This window comes from Eurosta solidaginis, chromosome 4 (assembly GCF_040869045.1).
Source record: "Eurosta solidaginis isolate ZX-2024a chromosome 4, ASM4086904v1, whole genome shotgun sequence".
NCBI classification, from domain to species: domain Eukaryota; kingdom Metazoa; phylum Arthropoda; class Insecta; order Diptera; family Tephritidae; genus Eurosta; species Eurosta solidaginis.
In genome coordinates this window covers 97,634,478-97,654,323 of record NC_090322.1, presented here as the reverse complement: position 1 = coordinate 97,654,323, position 19,846 = coordinate 97,634,478, and the positions used below count along the sequence as shown (strand labels likewise).

Here is a 19,846-nt window from a genome sequence, read left to right as displayed (position 1 = left end):
GTCATTTGTCAAGAATTCACGTATGCGGTCTGCCTCGTTCTGATGGTTACCAGTTTGTGTGTTCCTGTTATCATGACCTTGTTCGGGGCGTGTGATAAAAGCCGTCGCGCAGTGACTTTGGGGTAACATTTGAATTTGATTTCAGTTGATTATTTGACTGGGTTCCGCTATAGGTTCGAGCTCCCGGGCAACATTTGCCATGTTTCGGAACACTCGAAAGTGACGCAGTTATTTTCATTGTTGCAAATAGTTCGGGTGGTTTTTATTAACCGACCTAAGTAATTGTTGTGAGGACAGTTCGAGTAAGCCACGTTCGCGGGGACTTGTGTGGTGGAACTGGAACTGGCATGGTTCGTCCTGTCGGCCTTCTTGACTCTGGTTTTCTTTCGCCTTTGGTGCCTTTTTTTGGTCTTCTTGGGGGGAGCGTCGTCCGTAGGAACCAGTTCACTCCTACCACTTGCCACTGGTGGTGTGATAACATACGTTGTCGGTGCGCTCTGCCTAAACGGGTCGGTTAGAACGATGTGACTCCGTCCGCAGGATACTGTGGCTCCCATGCCCCCTAGCGTGTCCAGACCGATTATGATATCATCGATGGCTCCGGGCATAACATGTAACGCGGTTTGGTGTGACGACTCACCCAGGCGTACTTCCGTAAATATGGTGTCGAAGATTTGACTGCTAGTACCCTCGGCCACGGTTATTTGGAGGGCCGTGGTTACCCTTTCTCCGCCTCCTGAGTTCACCATGCGTTCTGCTACGACCGTTGATACGAAACTTCGCAAGGCCCCGGTGTCGATGAAAGCTTCGGCTGTTTGTCCGCCAAGTTGGACTAGGGCGTAGAGGCGGCCATGGCGCATGGTTACTGGTGTTTCGGCGCTGGTTTCTGTGGGTTCACCGCGCCTTTTCCTTGGTGAATCCCCCTCTCGTTTCCCGCACGCCGACGTCAACGCACTATTGTTCGCACATCAGGCTGACCGCGCTCCCAACAGAATAACCTTCTCGGATTTTGGCATCTGTCAGCGTAGTGCCCTTCTTAGCCACACCTTCTGCATACGTAGCTCGGTGTTCTGGTGGGGTAGTGTTGCGTGTCCGGAATCGTATCTCGTGGTGGCTGCCGGTGAGGTGTGCGGTTTCGTCGTGTGATAGCGTCCTTTTCGCCTACTGCGTGTCTCGCCATCTCCCGTCGTGGTACTTCTGGCGTTCGTCGGTGGCCTTCGTAGATGCCCTCATAGTCTTCCGCGAGGGCGAGGAACTCCACTAAGCTGTTAAAGTCCCGTCGCCGGATATATAGTAGATAGTCCGGAAGTCTGTTTCGGAATATCCTCTCCAGTCATTGCTCGCTACTATAGCCTGCGTGCCGCATCAAGTTCTGTATTTACAGTACATAATCCTTGTATTTTTCCTTTGCGTGTTGTCTCCGCTGTCGTATGTCGTCCTCCAGACTCTCGAAATATCTCGTTGGCAAGAAAAATCATAGGCCAATTCCTCCAGCCGCTCTATGAATGCTAGGGGATCTCGTCCATCATCGTATTTCACTGGCCGTTTCCTTACTTGGTCGATGACGGGTGCAATTACAAGGGCCGATGCCTGATTAACTCGGGTTATCACATCCTTGGGGTTTACGGTGTTTTCTACTGGTTGATACTGGTGTGCTGGTTGTAAGTTCTGTATGGGGAATGTAAATTGTGTCCTCCTGTTCCACTTGGAGTCGGTGGGATTGGTGCCTTTGGCCCATTCTCGTTTTCCAAATTGGTTTCCGCGGTCCTGTGTGTAGCCTCCATGGATATAAATTTTGCGTATATCTCGGAGTCCGTCGGTGCCTTGGAAATTGCTAGAACTATCCGTTTTCGGGTCTCCCGCGTTGTGCCTGTGTGCTCGATGTCTAGCTCTTGGGCAAGGTCATCAGCTGCTCTTTGGCGACATTATTCAGCCACGTTGTATCGAGTGGCTCACTCATCTTGTGAAACATTTTTTGGGGGATTTTCCCTCAGAATATTTAGTTATACGACTTGGAAGGTCCATACTTGGGCGCCAAATACAACGAAGCTTTCCCTGTGCTCCTATGCTTCTTAATAGATTGCTGGGGTATACTCGCCGTGTCCAGGGTTCCTTACAATACATTTATACTGTGGGGCCCTTTTCCAAGTCGTACTTTGTTTAACTTCATTTATTTACAGCTAAATTATATCTAAAACTTCACTTGTATTCAATTTTTATTCAATGTTATTGGTATTCGGTGTCGGCGTGGCCTGATGGACAACGGTCCACCCAAGTCCCATTGGCGTGCTTGCTTACGTTGTTCCTAGTATGCTTTTGTACCGACTAACGGGCCACCCGGTCCCCTTAGCGCGTGGTTTTGGGACGCTGGCGTTCGTCGCTGCGTCGGCTGTCGTGCTAAGTATGTAGTCACTGAAGACGCTCTGTTGCCGTTGGCGTTGCGCTGGCTGTCGCGATTAGTGAGTATGATAATGATGATAATGAGTACGCTGTCACTGAGGACGTTCATTGATGACGCTCTGCTGCCATTGGCGTTGCGCTGGTTGTCGCGATTAGTGAGTATGATAATGATGATAATGGGTATGTCGTCACTGAGGACGCTCGTTGGCGACGCGTAGACGCTGGCGTTGCGGTTAGTATTTAGTCACTGAGGACACTCGAAACAAAAGGGGTGATGTCACGGAGGACGCTTGTTGATGGCGCTCTGTTGCTGTTGGCGCTAGCGTCGCACTGGCTGTCGCGATTTAGTGGAGAGTCACTGAGGACGCTTAAAATAAAAAGGTATGCGGTTACTGAGGACGCTCGTTGATAAGCATGCGACCACTGGGGCGCTTGTTGACGACGCGTTGATGCTGGCGTAGCGGTTTAGTAGATGGTCACTGAGGACACTCGAAACAAAAGGTATGTAGTCACTGAGGACACTCGAATAAAAGGGGTGCACTCACGGAGGACGCTCGTTGATGGCGCTCTGTTGCTGTTGGCGCTGGCGTTACATTGGCTGTCGCGATTAATATTTCGTCGCTGAGGATATGCGATGATAATGAGTACGCGGCCACTGGGCGCCTGTTGGCGACGCGTTGATACTGGCGTCGCGTTTACTATTTAAGATAATGATGATATGAGAGGATATGCCGTCACTGAGGGCGCTCGTTGATAAACATGCGGCCGCTTGTTGACGAAGCGTTGATGCTGGCGTCGCCGTTCTGCAGCGCCTTACGGGTCGCCTCACGTTCGACTGTGATGAGTCGGCGGAGCGCAGCCTTAAGCGTTCAGTGAATGGAGAAAACCCGAATACTCACATACGCCCCAGTATGCGTCTACGTCGGGTGGTGATGTCTCGCACTGGTGAACACCCCTAACTACGAGCTATAACGTTCCGTCCGTAGATCCGCCCAGTAATCACGGCGCCGGGCTATACCGTTTGCTGACGGGGATGGCGTTGTAGCGCCTTACGGGTCACCTCGCTGCCGACTGTGATGAGTCGGCGCAGCGCAGCCTTAAGCGTTAAGTGAGAGGGGGAAAGCCCACACACTCACGTACGGCTCAGTCTGCGTCTAAGACGGGTGGTGATGTCTCGCACTGGTGAACACCCCTAACTACGAGCTATCACCTTCCATCCGTAGATCCGACCAGTAATCACGGCGCCGGGCTATACCGTTTGTTGGCGTCGGTGGCTCTGCTGCTGTCGCGGTTGGTTGAGTTGCGTCGGTGTCTCTACTGCTGGCACGGTTGGTTGCGTAGGCGTCGATGGCTCTGTTGCTGGCGCGGTTGAAGGACTGTGCCGACGTCGGCGTTACTTTTACTGCTGCGTTCACTCGCGTTTAAAATAGCGACTCACGGTTGGTGGTGGTCGCAGTGCGCAACCTAAAGCTTGGCTGGGCTCGGATCACGTCTAACCTGAGTAGTGAAGTCTTACACTGGTGAACACCCCTAACTACGAGCTATCAGTCTTCAGCTTAGAACTGGTCGCTACCACGGCTCCGTCCTGACTAACTCTTTCTTGCTGTGGTCGGTGCTATTATAGAATTGCATACTCGTAATAAATATGTTGATGAATTTGGTTTGTCCGCCGACGTTTTGCGAACGTGTTGTTATGATCGGTTGTGTGTCGGTAGAAGATGTAGTTGTTGTCGTCGCATGGTTTAGGTATATTGTTGTTTGAAGTTGCGGTTGAAGTTGGTATGGCCTAGTCTATTGCGTATTGTATTTGTGTGTTTGACTTGCTGTAGGCATACCGTGTTTATTGTGTGATCGTTCTGGCTTCGTTCAGCCTCATATTGCGGTGATAATGTTGTATGTTGTTGGCTTCGCTCAGCCTTATGTTGTGGTTATAATGTTGTGTGTGTGCTGGTTTTGCTCAGCTTTATGTTGCTGTGAATGTTGTGTGGGCCAAATTTGATATCAATATTTGGTCCTCACAGTACATACATATAGCTTGCAGTTATCTACCTACTCAGCTCTTAATAATAAAACCTTAACTTCTTCTTCTTAGTAAAGCTGAAACGAAAAGACGTGTTTTATTATTTCCAAACTTCGAACCTCGTTTTTCTACAGGTTATGGGCCTTTTGCACTGGAATAAATAAAATACATGAATTTTGTATTAATCAATATTTCAGCATTTTTTTTTTGTTTATTACGAAAACTAGGGAAGATGGTGGCAAATAACTTTTTAAACATCATTGAAAAGTTGAGAGGAAAGGACAACTACGCAACATGGAAATTTGTTGTGCGTGCATATCTGGAATCTGAACAACATTGGGGTTATGTTACGGGTGAACATGACGAAAAAGATGAATTGAAAAAACTACGGCAGAACTCTATAGCGCGTTCTAGGCTGATTCTGCTCATAGATCCAGTGAATATATCCCATGTACGAGATGCTAAGACTGCCAAAGATGTACTGGGACAATTTGGAAAAAGCTTTTGACGATTCGGGGCTAGCCAGACGTGTTGGACGCTGATCAGCACGAGGCTTGGAGGGTGTAACAACATGGAGCAGTATGTAGACAAAATAGTTACCACTGCTCACAACTTAAGAAACGCTAAATTCAATATAAGTGATGAGTGGATTGGCACATTGTTATTGGCGGGCTTGCCAGAAGAATACAAGCCAATGATAATGGCGATTGAAAGTTCTGGTACAGCATTTTCATCGGATTTTATCAAAACGAAATTGCTACAGGACACTTATACATCCAGTTAGTGGTGGACGATATGGCTATTTTTAGCTATCAGTGAAAATAGATATGGCTATTTTTGAATCACGGCTATTTTTTATAGCTATAGCGATTTCAACAAGCGATTCGATACAGAAGATATGATGAGCGATTTTGAGCTATCGGTGAATATAGATATGGCTATTTTTTACAGCTATGGCGATCGCTTTCATTTATCTTTGATAAGCGAATCTGAAATTATGTGTATACTTGGATATAAAAAATGAATGTTTAAGTTTGTTTATCGGAGTAGATTCAATGTTATACATTAATTTAATTTAGTATACAGAATATATGAACCAAAATTGGAATAAAAAGACAAAAATATGTACCTTTTATTGTTAACTGAAATTCTAGTTTTCTGAGATGTTATGATATTATTAACAATCGCTATTGGCGATATTCTGCCAGAGCTGATTGTCATTCAAAAGAATCGAATGAAGGAAAATCACCAATCACTGATATATTTCAATTGCAATAGCTATAGCTATTAGCGATTTGTCAATAGCGGCGATGCAATCACCAATAGCGAAATATCGTTCCATCACTACATCCAGTGAAGGTGAAATGACAGTGTACTCTAGATCGGCTAAATCGAATCAAAAATCAAAGCAGTTTGTCAAATGTTTCGAATGTCAAAAAGAAGGTCACTTTGCTGGCGACTGTGTCGTAAGACAAAACCAAAGAAATTATGGGCAACATCGTGAGTTCAGTTACACTTGTCTAGCGACTGGAGTTGTAAAATCGGATGACTGGTACATAGACCCAGAAGCGTCAGACCATATGACCCACGACAGAAATCTTATTAAAAACCAAAAAGTTTCACAGCGAGAAAGTGTAACTGTTGCAAACAGTAATAATATTGATGTTGAGTGCTGTGGAACAGTTAAACTGAACCTGGATTATATGGATTTGCAGCAGTAGCTAACGTAACTGACGTATTATGTGTACCAAACCTTTGTGCGAATTTATTATATGTCAGTAAATTGGTGAAAATGGCAAAACAGTTGTCTATAATGATAGTTCGTGCACAATACGGGACAAAACGGGAGAAATTGTAGGCCAGGCTGACTTACAAAATAACGTATACAAGCTTAATGTGATGAGCGGCAAAGTTTTTTATGCCTCACGGGAAGCGAAACAAGATTTATGGCATCGCAGATTTGCCCACATTTGTGACCAGTATTTGAACAAGTCAAAGACAAACATGGTTAAGGGTTTGGATCTTAAAAAAGTAATACCGAATCAATGCATTATTTGTGTCAAATGTAAGCAATCACGTTTGCAATTCAAACCAAGTGAATCTAAGACATCGCGTGTACTCGAGCTAATTCACGCTGACGTCTGTGGGCAAATGCCAATTGACTCTTTCGGAGGTGCGAAATACTTTGTACTGTTTTTTTCCAAAAATTCAAGGATTTCAAAGTGATGGTGGAGAATGAAACCAATGCAAAAATAAAGAATTTTCGGACATACAACGGAGGCGAATTTTGCGGGAAAAGCTTCGAAAATTTTCTACGAATATGCGGGATTCGCCATGAACTAAGCGCCCCATACACACCACAACAAAATGGAACAGTGGAACGGATGAACAGATCGGTGCTAGAAAAAGTAAGATGTTTATTGCTTGATGGCAACTTAGACAGTAGGTTCTGGGCTGAAGCTGTATGCGCTGCAGCTTATGTTATTAATCGTTCTCCCTTTCCTGAGGAAATATGGACAGGGAGAAAACCAGATGTCAGTAATAATCGAGTTTTCGGAAGCAAGGCGTTAATGTACATCGAAAAGCAAAAACGTGGAAAACTCAAATCGAAATCGAAAGAATGCATTATGGTGGGCTATGCTTGAAACAGCAAGGCTTATAGACTGTTTGACCCAGAATCAAAGAGAATTTTCATCAGTCGTGACGTAGTGTTCATGGAGTCAGATGTAATTGATTGCACTTCAAATAATTCTAGTAATTTGTATTTCTATGTTCACGACAATACAAATGAAGTGAAGGATACCAACCCCGAAGCAATCAATGTAAGCAAAGATGAATCGTTTTCCGTAGCTGAGTCGGAGAGGGCTGTCGATTTTACAAGCGCAGACGAATCGAACTTTAGTAATAAATGGGGAGGAGCATGATGAGACTGTACTGTCAAGCTATGATCAAAATGATTAAACTTACGTTCCACCGGAAAACATACTAGATGAAACTGCCGATGTCGAAGGTCCGATACTGAGGTCAGCTAGACGTCGCAATCATTTGGCAATGACCGCACAGGTAGGTGATCCCAATTCAGTGAACGAAGTCTTGTCAAGTCCGAACTCTTCTCATTGGATCAAAGCTATGCAAACGGAAATGCAATCATTGAAAAAAAAACAAACATGGACGCTAACTGATTTGCCACCAGGACGAAAGGCAATCTCAAGTCGGTGGATTTTTAAAACTAAGTACGGTTCTGACGTGGCATCAGTTGTTTTAATGCCAGATTAGTAATCAGGGGATGTGCTCAACGTAAAGGTGTAGATTATGATGAAAAGTTCTCTCCAGTTGTTCGCTACACATCAATTCGAGTGTTGTTTGCTCTAGCCACTAAATATGACTTACATATCCATCATATGGATGCAGTTACTGCGTTTTTACCACGAAGAATTAGAGGAGGAGATATATATGTTTCCACCTGAAATGTTTTCTAATGGTTCAGTAAAGGTATGTCTCTTACATAAATCGCTTTACGGCCTCAAGCAAGCAAGTCGTGTGTGGAACCATCAGCTTGACCGTGCTTTCAAAGAATTTGGTTTTTCGCCGTGTTTGACAGACGCATGTGTTTATAAGAAAAATGATTTAAATAGCTTTTTGATCGTTGCCATTTACGTAGACGATCTGATTATTTTATCGAACAAATCTGTTTGTAGAGATGAAATAAAAACCTTTTTGCACGAAAGGTTTCGTATGAAAGACTTAGGAGCGGCAAAACTGTTGCTGGGCATGAATATTACGAGATTTTGGAATAAGGGTATTGTGGAAACCTGTTCCGGAGCAAACTTAATATTCATGGTAACCGTGGTGTGGAATATAATATATTGTAATATATCGTATTGGATTGTATTGTATGGTATTGTATTGTCTTGGAGTGCGTGTGCGGAAGACACATATTAAAGTACCAGCGAAATATATATATATGTATATAATTAGTGTTATTTAATACTAAAGGCTAGGTTGCTAGATTGGCGACGAGAATGGGATCTGAAGTTGCGTTAATAAAACGCATTATAATTGTATTTCTGTTTCATTGCAGGTACTGCATCAGGCGTGGTGAATTTGACACGGTGTGGGCTCAACACACACACATAAAGAGGAACACAACCAAAAGCAATTCAATTTGCATAGCACGCGCGCAAGAAAAAAACAGATTTGATATTTATTGAAGTAATACAGAGCAAAACGATTTATGTTTCCAAAAGCAGCGCATTTAATTGTGCTTACATATATTTCCATTGAACTGGCAATATGTTTTGGAAAATTTAGACAAACACGATTATTATCTAAATGTAGTAAATTTTTTATGTGTTACAGGCCATTGAATTGGTGCATAGACGTACGCATTAAATTGCTTCTTTGAGATAATCATTGAATTGATGAAGAGAGATTCGAATTCTTAGCAGACGAGAGCAGCGCATTAAATTGGGTTTATATAGGTACATGAATAGAGAACCATTTTATTGTTCATTAGATTGTGAAAGCTTTGCATTGGAAATTATAGGAGTGCACATTGAGTTGTGCAAGCGAACTATTAATTTGGCGACAAGCATACAAATTAAATTAAAATTGAGACGTTGCTTCGAAACTTCAGCCGGGGTATTTGCAATAAAGTTTTGCGTTCGGTGTACGAACGTATTTAAACCAAAATGACTGAATTCAAGCCGTTCTTATGCGATAATATAAACAAACCGTTACTGCGCAATGAGTGGGAAAAATGGTCCCGATCATTGTCTCTATTCCTTCAATCTGAAGAAAAAATTGACCCTGTTAAGCAAAGGAACAAACTACTGCATTTTGGTGGGCCCCAATTGCAAGAAGTTATATTCAATATTCCGGGTGCTCTTGTAGAAGTTAACGAGAATACCAAAAATGATGTTTTTAATATATTACTGCGAAAATTGAATGATTTTTTCTCACCCACACGTAATTCCACCTTTGAGAGGCATTTATTTAGGAAATTATGTCCGTCAGAAGGAGAAGATTTTAATAAATTTTTGTTGCGCCTGAGACATCAAATGTCCAGATGCGATTTTAGATCAATCAAAAGTGAAATCGAAACTAATTGCTTAAAAGACAAATTAATTGATTCTTGGGCACCGTCTGAACTTAAAAAACGACTTCTTGAAAAAGAACAAAACTTAGATGAAGTTATTGGAGCGTGCCAGGTGCACGAACAAATTAACAAGCAGTCGCGAAGTATGGTGGCAAAACCAGATGGTGAGCCTGTCAACAAGATATCGTTGAAAAACCGACAAGAAAAAGATAGTTCCAGTGACTGTGGCAGATGCGGTAGGTTGGGACACAAATACTACGATGATAGCTGCCCGGCGCGAAAATCGAAATGCTATAAATGCGGCCTGATAGGCCATTTCGCTAGGAAGTGTAAGACAAAAGGCCAAAAGCGTAAGCCGGGGGAATATGAGTCGGGCAGTCCAAAAAAGCCTCGTTTCAAATCTTCCACTGTAAAGTACATTGACGAAGAAACAGATTTTATGCAAAATAAGTCTGTTGATACGGGGTGTTTTAAAGTAAATTGTTATGGCCAAGAAGATGAATTTATTGAAAGCTGCATTGGGGGGCATGCCATTTCTATGGTAATTGACGCAGGATCGCGTTTCAACCTGCTCAGCCATGATAAATGGATTGAGTTAAACGAGAAAAAAACTGTTTTATTTAACGTTCGTACACAATCAGCGAATCAGTTCAAAGCATATGCTGCGAGTCAGCTCCTCAAAGTCCTTTTCGTCTTTGAAGCACCGATAACTATTGGGGGCGATAAAGAATTAACTGCAACATTTTATGTAATTGAGAACGCAACACAATCTCTTTTAGGTCGTGAGACAGCAAACAAATTGCACGTTCTAAAACTAGGTCGAAACGTGAATAGTATTGAAACTGTAAACCCATTTCCCGAAATTAAGGTTATCAAAATAAAATTATCACTAGACCTTTCAGTCAAACCCATACAACAGCCTATGCTCCGAATAGCCATTACTCTGGAGGAGAAGGTTGAACGAAAATTAAATGAAGCACTTAAATAGGACATCATTGAGCCAGTGGCAGGACCAAGTCGTTGGATCTCACTAATTGTGATTGTCGTTAAGGAAAATGGGGAAATGCGTATGTACGTCGATATGTGCAGGGCGAACCAAGCGGTTCTTAAGGAAAATTACGCATTGCCAACGTTTGACACGTTTATGACTAAATTAAGGGGCGCAAAATTATTTTCACGGCTCGACTTGAAATGGGCGTATCACCAGCTCGAATTGGATGAATCCTCAAGAGAAATTACCACGTTCATTAAGCACAAAGGTCTTTTTCGATATAAAAGATTAATGTTTGGTATTAACTCAGCCCCAGAATTGTTTCAACGAGTTTTAGAAGGGCTATTATCTCCTTTTAAAAACTGTCTAAATTATATCGATGATATTATAGTTTTCGGGGAAACAGAAACGGAATCTGATGAGGCTTTGGGAAAAGTTCTAGACATTTTTAAAAATAATTTCGTTTTATTAAATCATGAAAAATGTGTATAGCGAGCAAAAGAATTAAAGTTCCTGGGACATACCTTGTCATACCTGGGCATATTACCAGACCCAGAGAAAATAAATACAATTCGAAGCTTTAGAGCACCAAATAGCAAGGAAGAGATTAGAAGTTTCCTGGGCCTAGTCACGTATGTTGGAAAATTTATCCCAGACATGGCTGATATAACTGAACCATTGAGAAGCATACTTAACACTAATTGTAACTTCAGGTGAGGGCCAAAACAACAGGCTTCCTTTCAGAAATTAAAGACGCTTCTTGCCAGCATACCAAAACTGCCGTATTTCAATCCAAAACGTAAGACTAGGCTGGTAGCGGATGCGATCCCCGTAGCTATAGGAGTTGTCTTTATTCAGTTTGACTCGGAGAAAGAAAGTTTAGCTCTTGTATGGGCGCTGGAGAGATTCTATTTTTATTTAACTGGTCTAGAATTTGAGCTTATCACTGATCATAAGCCGCTAGAAGCCATTTTTAAGGCTACGTCCAAACCTCCGGCTAGGATAGAAAGGTGGCTTCTGAGGTTGCAATCTTACAAATTTAAAGTAATTTATCGTGCGGGGAAAGAAAACATTAATGATTCCATTTAGAGGCTTTGCAAAATTGAGAACACAAGCAATTTTGATGAGAACGGTGAACAAAATATATTTCATATAATATCGCACTCAAATCCGTCTTCACTCACTATCTCCGAAATTGCCAAGAGGAGTGCCAAATATGAAGAGATAAGAGCTACACTCGAATACATTAAATACGATTCCTGGCCAACGGACACAAAAAGTAGTTTTACCCTTTCCGCCAGGAACTGCTGGCTGTTGGTGAAATAATATTACGCGGGAGTCGAATAGTTATTCCAAAGGTTCTTCGGCCGAGATTGTTAGAACTAGCACATGAGGGTCATCCAGGCGAATCAGCTATGAAACGGAGAGTAAGAGCCAAGGTCTGGTGGCCGTTCGTTGACTGCCGGGATTGTTTGGTGGTTTCAAAACCTAATAACCCTACCCCGATGAACAGACATGCGTTACCGAATGGTCCCTGACAATGTGTGGCCATGGACCTGCTGGGGCCGTTGCCTAACAATCATGATATATTTGTGCTTATCGACTACTATTCTCGTTACCAGGAAGTAAAATTTTTGCGTAAAATCACTTCAGAAGCTATTATCAACGTCTTGAATGAAATCTTTTGTCGGCTTGGTATACCTACATCCATTCGAGCAGACAATGGAAGACAGTTTGTGAGCAGTGAGTTCAAAAATTTTTGCAAGGACAACAACAGGCTTTGATAACGACACCGCCCTATTGGCCACAAGCCAATGGAGATGTGGAAAATATGAACCGATCACTGGTGAAGCGTTTGAAAATAGCACATAGCAATAAACGTAATTACATTGAAGATATTCAAAAATTCCTGTTGATGTACAATATGACTCCTCACAGCACCACGGGTTCACCGCCAACCCAATTAATGTTCAACCGGGTAATAAGGGATAACATACCTGGAATTGAGGAAATATTAGAAGATATGATTGTCTCGGAAGCAAGAGATTTAGACACTATCAACAAACAAAAAGGAAAGGATAAGGGGGATAAGAAGAGACTAGCAAAGGTATCGGATATAGTACCAGGAGATAAAGTAGTGCTACGTAATGTGGTCCTCCCGCATAAGCTGACACCAACTTTTGACACGACCGAATACGAAGTCTTAGAGACAAACGGGAACGAAGTCATCATAAGGAGCGGTGAGAAGACCGTTCGGAGAAATATAAGTCACGTAAAAAAAAGTACCAATTGCTTTCACTGCAGTGGATGAAACCGATTCTTCGACACTACCTCCAGAAACATCGCCCGAAACTGATCTTCCAATAAACTTAAACTCGACGTCACCACCTCGTGCAATACTTCAGTATAATTGTACCAAAACGGAAAATTATAGGTTCGAACCTCACTGCGAAGCTAAGAGACCAGACACTCAACCTAAGTTTTGTTTGAAGTTGCAAAATAAGGGAGGGATGTGGAGACCTGTATCGGAGCAAAACTAATATTCATGGTAATCCTGGTGTGGAATATAATATATTGTAATATATCATATTGGATTGTATTGTCTTGGAGTGCGTGTGCGGAAGACACATATTAAAGTACCAGCGAAATATATATATATATATATATATATAATTAGTGTGTTCTTATTTAATACTAAAGGCTAGGTTGCTACAAGTATAATATCACTCGATCAATCGCTTTACATCCAAGACATTTTGGCGAAGTTTAATATGTTAGAAAGTAATCTACTCCATCTGATGTTAATCAGCGTTTAACTAAGGAAATGTGTCCTTCTCATGAGTCCGCCCTTGAGAAAATCAAAGGGATACCGTATCAAGAGGCTGTTGGAAGCCTTTTTTTGCGGCACAAATAACACGCCCTGACATACAGTTCGCGGTTGGAGCGGTCAGTCGATACAACAACAATTTCGTCATTGGGTTGTTGTGAAAAGAATTATGCGCTATTTAAAAGGTACACTGCACTATAAATTGACGTTCAACAAACACCTCGAATCTGATCTGAAAGGTTTCTGTGACGCGGACTGGGCTGGCGATGAAAATGACAGGCGATCCACGACTGGATATATGTTTACTGTTCAAGGAAGTCCTGTATCGTGGAATTCAAAGAAGCAGCCTACTGTTGCCATTTCAACTACTGAATCAGAGTACATGGCAATGGGTTCTGCAACACAAGAAGCATTTTGGCTTCGTAATCTGTTGCGTGAATTATTGGAAAATGCACCAGGCACGATTTCCATATACTGTGACAATAGGGGTGCTATTTGTCTGGCGGACAATAACTTATATAGATATAAGACATCACTTCATACGTGGACATGTAAAATCTAAGAATGTTAAATTTAATCATATTGATTCTAAACTCAATGCCGCAGATTTTCTTACAAAGCCAAAATGCAGGCGGACAAACAATTATTTTGCTCTAAAGAACTAAATTTGAATTGAAAATTAATTAATATATTTTTAAATAGTTTATTATTGAAGCCACTGAAATAAAACATCTGGTAATTGTATACTGAAACTTTATTGCAATGAAAATTTAATGAAACTTGTAATGATTTATTAAGTTAACAAAAAGTAAATATTTTCTAAGTGAAGGTGTTGGAATTAATTTTATAGAAATTATTCACCTATCTTGCACACAGTGCACATTTCTTCATTTCTTACTGTTCTTTAAATTCTCTTATACATACTATGTACATACAAATGTATGAATATATATGTACGTACGTATAGCTTGCAGTTATCTACCTACTCAACTTTTAATAATAAAACCTTAACTTCTTCTTCTTAGTAAAGCTGAAACGAAAAAACGTGTTTTATTATTTCCAAACTTCAAACCTCGTTTTTCGACATAATTGTCGTAAACTCTGCTAATTTTGGTATATGAGCCGTTTATTTTGAAAGTGGCATAAGTCATTTCATGTCGTTTAGGTTCAGTGATAATTTGTTTGTATCTCTCCTCGCCTCCAGTTTGTTAGAGTCCAATATCCAAAAGATGCAATTCTTATTATTATTTTATTATTGTAGAACCATCTATATATGCATTCGTTCAAAAATAACAATGCATTTAAGACCATGAGTTGGAAATGACCCATGCCACTTTCAAAATAAACGCCTCATATATCGGTAGTAATAATTTACCATGCCGATAAACTTTTGAGCATGGTTAATAGATTTTGGGCATTCAGAATTACGTTGAATTCCCGTTGCAGAGATGTTATGTCCTAAAAAACCAACATTAGTAACGCCAAAAGTACATTTGCTTGGTTTAATATTCAAACCGTAATCTGTAAGACGTTGAAAAAGTACTCGAACATCTTCAAAATGTTGTTCCTCGTTTACACTCGCGACTAAGAGTCCATGGATATATGTAAAAACAAAATCTAAACCATTGACTATTTCTTTATTGAATCATTGAAAGGTTTTGCCGAATTTTTAAGATCAAAAGGCATTCGTACAAATTCGAAGATACCGAAAGGTGTCGTAATGGCAGTTTTATAGATATCCACTTTTGCCATTGGAATTTGGTGATAAGCTCTTACCAAATCTAATTTCGACAAGTAAGGAATGTTAAGTTCGGGTGTAACCGAATATTGCATACTCAGCTGAGAGGTTTGGAGATAAAATTGTCTTTTTCGTGGATACATACAAAAGAGGAGCAACTTGCCTTTGCTATCTTTCTTCAACTGTTTTTTTTAAATATGAAAATTTGGTTAAATTTTAACGCATTTCTTTATCACTTTTTTTAAATTACCTGTAGTGTACCTGACCACACTAATGCACGCGATACACATTGCTGAGTCAACAGGCTGAAGTCTCAATCGCACTTGACATAACTTTACATATGGGACACCTGTGAAACACATAGCTTAACAAAGTGTGATCGCATTGCAAGCGGCACACTTATTACTAGCGTTCTAGAAACAATTAGCAATTAAGCATTTTATGCATTATTGAAACTCTCGTATTGCATGCGGAATTCGATTATAAAAAATTGTTTCAAATTCAATTTAGCAAGTAAGCAGAATGAGTAGTGTTAAGCTTGAGATTTTGTAAGGATCTCAAATATAAGACAGTCGTAAATTGCCATATATCAAAAGTAATTTATTGGCCCTTACCGCTGGTAGGGGGAACCAAAAATTACTTTAAAGAAGCAAAACAATGTTTGTAATTAGAAGCTATTGCGTTCTCAAATCTTAAACAAATTCTCCATACCTCTGGTGGGGGGAAGCAGTTTGTATTAAAATAAGAAGTGCTTTGTTTGAGAGTTCAAAGAATTCTGATTTATTTACAAAAATATCTTACTTTATATACACTTTTCTTATCCTAATTTTCTTATAATGTGTGAATGTCTTATCCTTAACTATTTCTATTTACATATATTTGTTTTGTTCTGTCGAGACGATCTCTGGCAAATTAAATGATGCACCAACTAATAGTGGTACCTTTGCGGCTGTTTGTTCTACGTCACCAGTGTTGATTTCGCTGGACTCCCCAATTCATCCTACACCTCCACCGGTATCTTTAACTCCAACAATAACAGTTACCGATACTGGGGTTGTTGCTAGCGATACAAGTGTACCTGAAAAAAATAGTACTTCATTGACGGGCTCGATAACCAACGCTAGGCCAAGCAACTGTCAACTGTCCTAAAACGGCCGCAACTTCCCAGCTCTCTGGTGCGCTACCGGCTACTTCTTTGCAGGTGACAGCCGTGCCACCTCGTAGGGCTGTATTTGTGTCCCAATTACACTCCTCGCTTACCGGAAATGATATTGCTCATTACGTTTGTTCTGAACTTGGTGTTGCACCCACTAGTAACATCAATGTTTATAAATTTAACTTTAAATATGAGAGAGACATCTCCTCATTTAAAATATCTCTTTCAGATGAATATATCGATAAGGTACTTGATTCCTCTTTTTGCCAAAGCATACTGTGGTTCACTTGTTCACAAGAAAGGCGAGGGCCGAACCTGTTTTGTTACAGTCAAAAAACGGTATGACAAACACAGTAATAACAACACAAAGGTAATTGCTGATCTGTCCCGTCTTCTCATTAATTACCAAAATGTTCGTGGTTTACGATCAAAACTTGTTCCATTCTTCCTTAAGCGCCAAATACACGACACGAACATTTCCGCGAACGTTATGTCATGTTTCTGCGACCTTTTCTGTCGTGTATGGTGGTGTTTGCCAGTTCGCGCAAATGTTCGCCAAAAATCAAAATCGAACATTTGCGCGAGCTGTTCGTGCGTGTATGACGAAATAGCTCATAATCGTAGTAATTTCTGAACGGAACAGAAGTACGCGGAAAAGTAAAATGGACAATAAAAAATTTTTGAAAGAGAACTAATTTTCGGCCAAAAGTTCGTATGGTGTATGGCCAAAGCTGCGAACAAGATTGCGGAATGTTCGCGGAAATGTTCGTGTCGTGTATTTTGCGCTTTAATTCTTTCAACTTTTCTGCACAAGTTGTAGCTTTTACGAAATATGCTGTTTATCGGCCTGATCGCATCTCCAGAGCGGGAGGTGTCCTTATTGCTGTTGAATCTAACCTACCATCTGAGTTGATTTCGCTGAACAATAGCTCTCATATCGAATTCATAGCAGTTAGGCTTTCATTCGGTAGCTATAGCGTAATTGGTTTCTGTTCGTATATACCACCTCGCTCGGATATGGATGTTTATGCTAGTCATAGCTCGGCCATTCGCAGTTGAGAGATAACGATCGACTTGTTGTTGTTGGTGACTTTAACTTGCCAACAGTTAGTTGGGTTAGTATAAGTGATTCAAACTTTTTAACTCCCACTGCTCAACATGAGTTTCTCAATTGTTTGTTAGACTCATCTCTTTTACAGATTAACAATGTTCCAAATAGTGGAAATAAAATGCTGGATTTAGTATTTGTGGATGGCTCGGTGGGTACTGCCCTTACGCAAATCCCACCTTTATCCCTTCCAGAAGACCCTCTTCACCCTACGCTAGAGATATCACTTGATATCAGCCTACCCCGTAGGATTCAAGCTATGCAAACGGAAATGCAATCATTGAAAAAAAAACCAAACATTGACGCTAACTGATTTGCTACCAGGACGAAAGGCAATCTCAATTTGGTGAGTTTTTTAAACTAAGTACGGTTCTGACGGTGGCGTCAGTTGTTTTAAGGCCAGATTAGTAATCAGGGGATGTGCTCAATGTAAAGGTGTAGATTATGATGAAACGTTCTCTCCAGTTGTTCGCTACACATCAATTCGAGTGTTGCTTGCTCTAGCCGCTAAATATGACTTACATATCCATCATATGGATGCAGTTACTGCGTTTTTACACGGAGAGTTAGAGGAGGAGATATATATGGTTCAACCTGAAATTTTTTCTGATGGTTCAGAAAAGGTATGTCTCTTGCACAAATTGCTTTACGGCCTCAAGCAAGCAAGTCGTGTGTGGAACCATCAGCTTGGCCGTGCTCTCAAAGAATTTGGGTTTTCGTCGAGTTTGACAGACGCATGTGTTTATAAGAAAAATGATAAAAAGAGCTTTTTGATCGTTGCCATTTACGTAGACGATCTGATTATTTTATCGAACAAAGGCGTGGTGAATTTGACGGGTTGACGGGAGCGTAACGTTTGCCTGTTTTAGAAAATTCTACCTCGCAAAATTCTGTTTTCTAAAATTTTGCTTTCCCAAAATCCTGGTTTTCCAAAATTCTGCTTTTGCTAAATCCGGCTTCACAAATTCTGCTTTTAATGTACTTACCCTTTAGATAAACTTTCTGAACAACGAAATGAACCGACATACGCAGCGAAAGTATTCAAACCCATACACAGCGATTTTAGAAATCAAATAAACAACTTTATTCGTAATATGTTTTTATATATGTATGTAAATATTTTAGTCTTGTAATTTGAAATATTTTTTGCAACTCTCTTCAAATAACTTGGTTGATTAAATTCATTCCTTTTTTTTAATAACTCTTCGTGGTTGCTTGTTTTTTTTTTTAATTATGTTTCTTTTCTTTCTTATTATTTCTCCATTTTCCCTTCTTTGTATTTGAGTTTTCGCATAAATAAGCTCCTTTTGTAAATTTTATACGAGTTTATAAAATTGTGAGGTACTTTCACCTACAATGACTTTTATGGCGTTATTATGTATAACACAAAGCGACGCGAAGAGTCACTTTCACCCAAGTGAAACCAAATTCGTATCATATAAGAGCATTCATTCACTTCGGTGACTCTCAGTGACTATCGGTGACTGTAGGTGATTGTCTTACGTTTTTTCGTATTATATAGCGACGCAAAGTGTCACGAACACTCATTTTTACTGTCAAAATATTCACTTGCTTCTGAGTCGCATTTGCTTCATTCACTTGGTTTTTTCATTGTCGTTTTTTTTATAATTTTTGAGTAAAAATCTTAGCATTTCGGGAAAAAAAGATTGAAATTTTCCATAGACATAAATGTTATATTTAGAGCTTCGTTCAATGTACATTTATCAAAAAATTTTACAGGAATAAAAAAAATATAAGCGAAGCCTATACAAATTATAGCCAGGGACCAGAAAAGTTATTTCTTTTGTAATAAAAGTCCCTCAAAAAAATGTTGGTATGGCCTAGAAGGTTCAATGTGGTCATATTAAATCGTTCCCGACACGGCCGAGCTTGTACCTTAATGGTGCTTGTTACCGGAACATACCGGATATTTATCCGGTAAAGGACCATCAATAACACTCCCTGAAACCTTCGGGGAGTTTCTTTATCGCTACAAGAACAACAACAGTGGGTTATGATTTTTCGGTAACAAGTTTCTAGTGCTAGAAGCAAAAATTTTAAAGTGTCCCTACAGGTTTCAAATCCAGATATTTACGAGAATGGATTGGTGAAAAATTCGTTTCATTTGGATGAACCGTATCTTAGTTATAGGGTCGTACTTTTATTCTGTTAATAAAAAATATAAGTTTGGATTTAACTTTTATTGTTAATTCTTTATTTTAGCTCACAACTGCTAAAGAGGTGTCAAAAGACGGGCTTTGGACCCAGGATCACGAACCCGAAAGCGGAAATTGGAAATTTTTTTTAGGAGATATTTGCAAACAAAATTGAAAATTTTCACGTGGTTGTTGTAATTTTGATGATTTTGTTGTACCCACAAGAAAAACTGGGTAAAAGTGTTTTGCGCGGATATAGATTTGGTCTCCAAACCGGTGTTGGACCCACCCAGGGTATTTTTTATAAGCGCGGCCGAAGACCGCCAATGCAGAAAGGTGTTCTGCGCAAAAA

General features: G+C 40.5%; 1 protein-coding gene across 9 annotated transcripts in view; it reads left to right on the top strand.

Annotated features, from left to right (window-relative positions):
* Window positions 1-19,846, top strand: part of PGAP1 (GPI inositol-deacylase) — a 1,928,961-nt gene that overhangs the window by 1,724,747 nt on the left and 184,368 nt on the right. The window contains exon 17 of one of the 9 annotated variants that reach the window (XM_067782301.1): window positions 8,502-8,830. The exons of the other annotated variants lie outside the window; for them this stretch is intronic. Coding sequence (XP_067638402.1) covers window positions 8,502-8,631 — 130 coding nt within the window. The 3' untranslated portion in view covers window positions 8,632-8,830. Of the gene's footprint in view, window positions 1-8,501; window positions 8,831-19,846 lie in introns of those variants that run through there. 9 annotated transcript variants of the gene reach the window in all.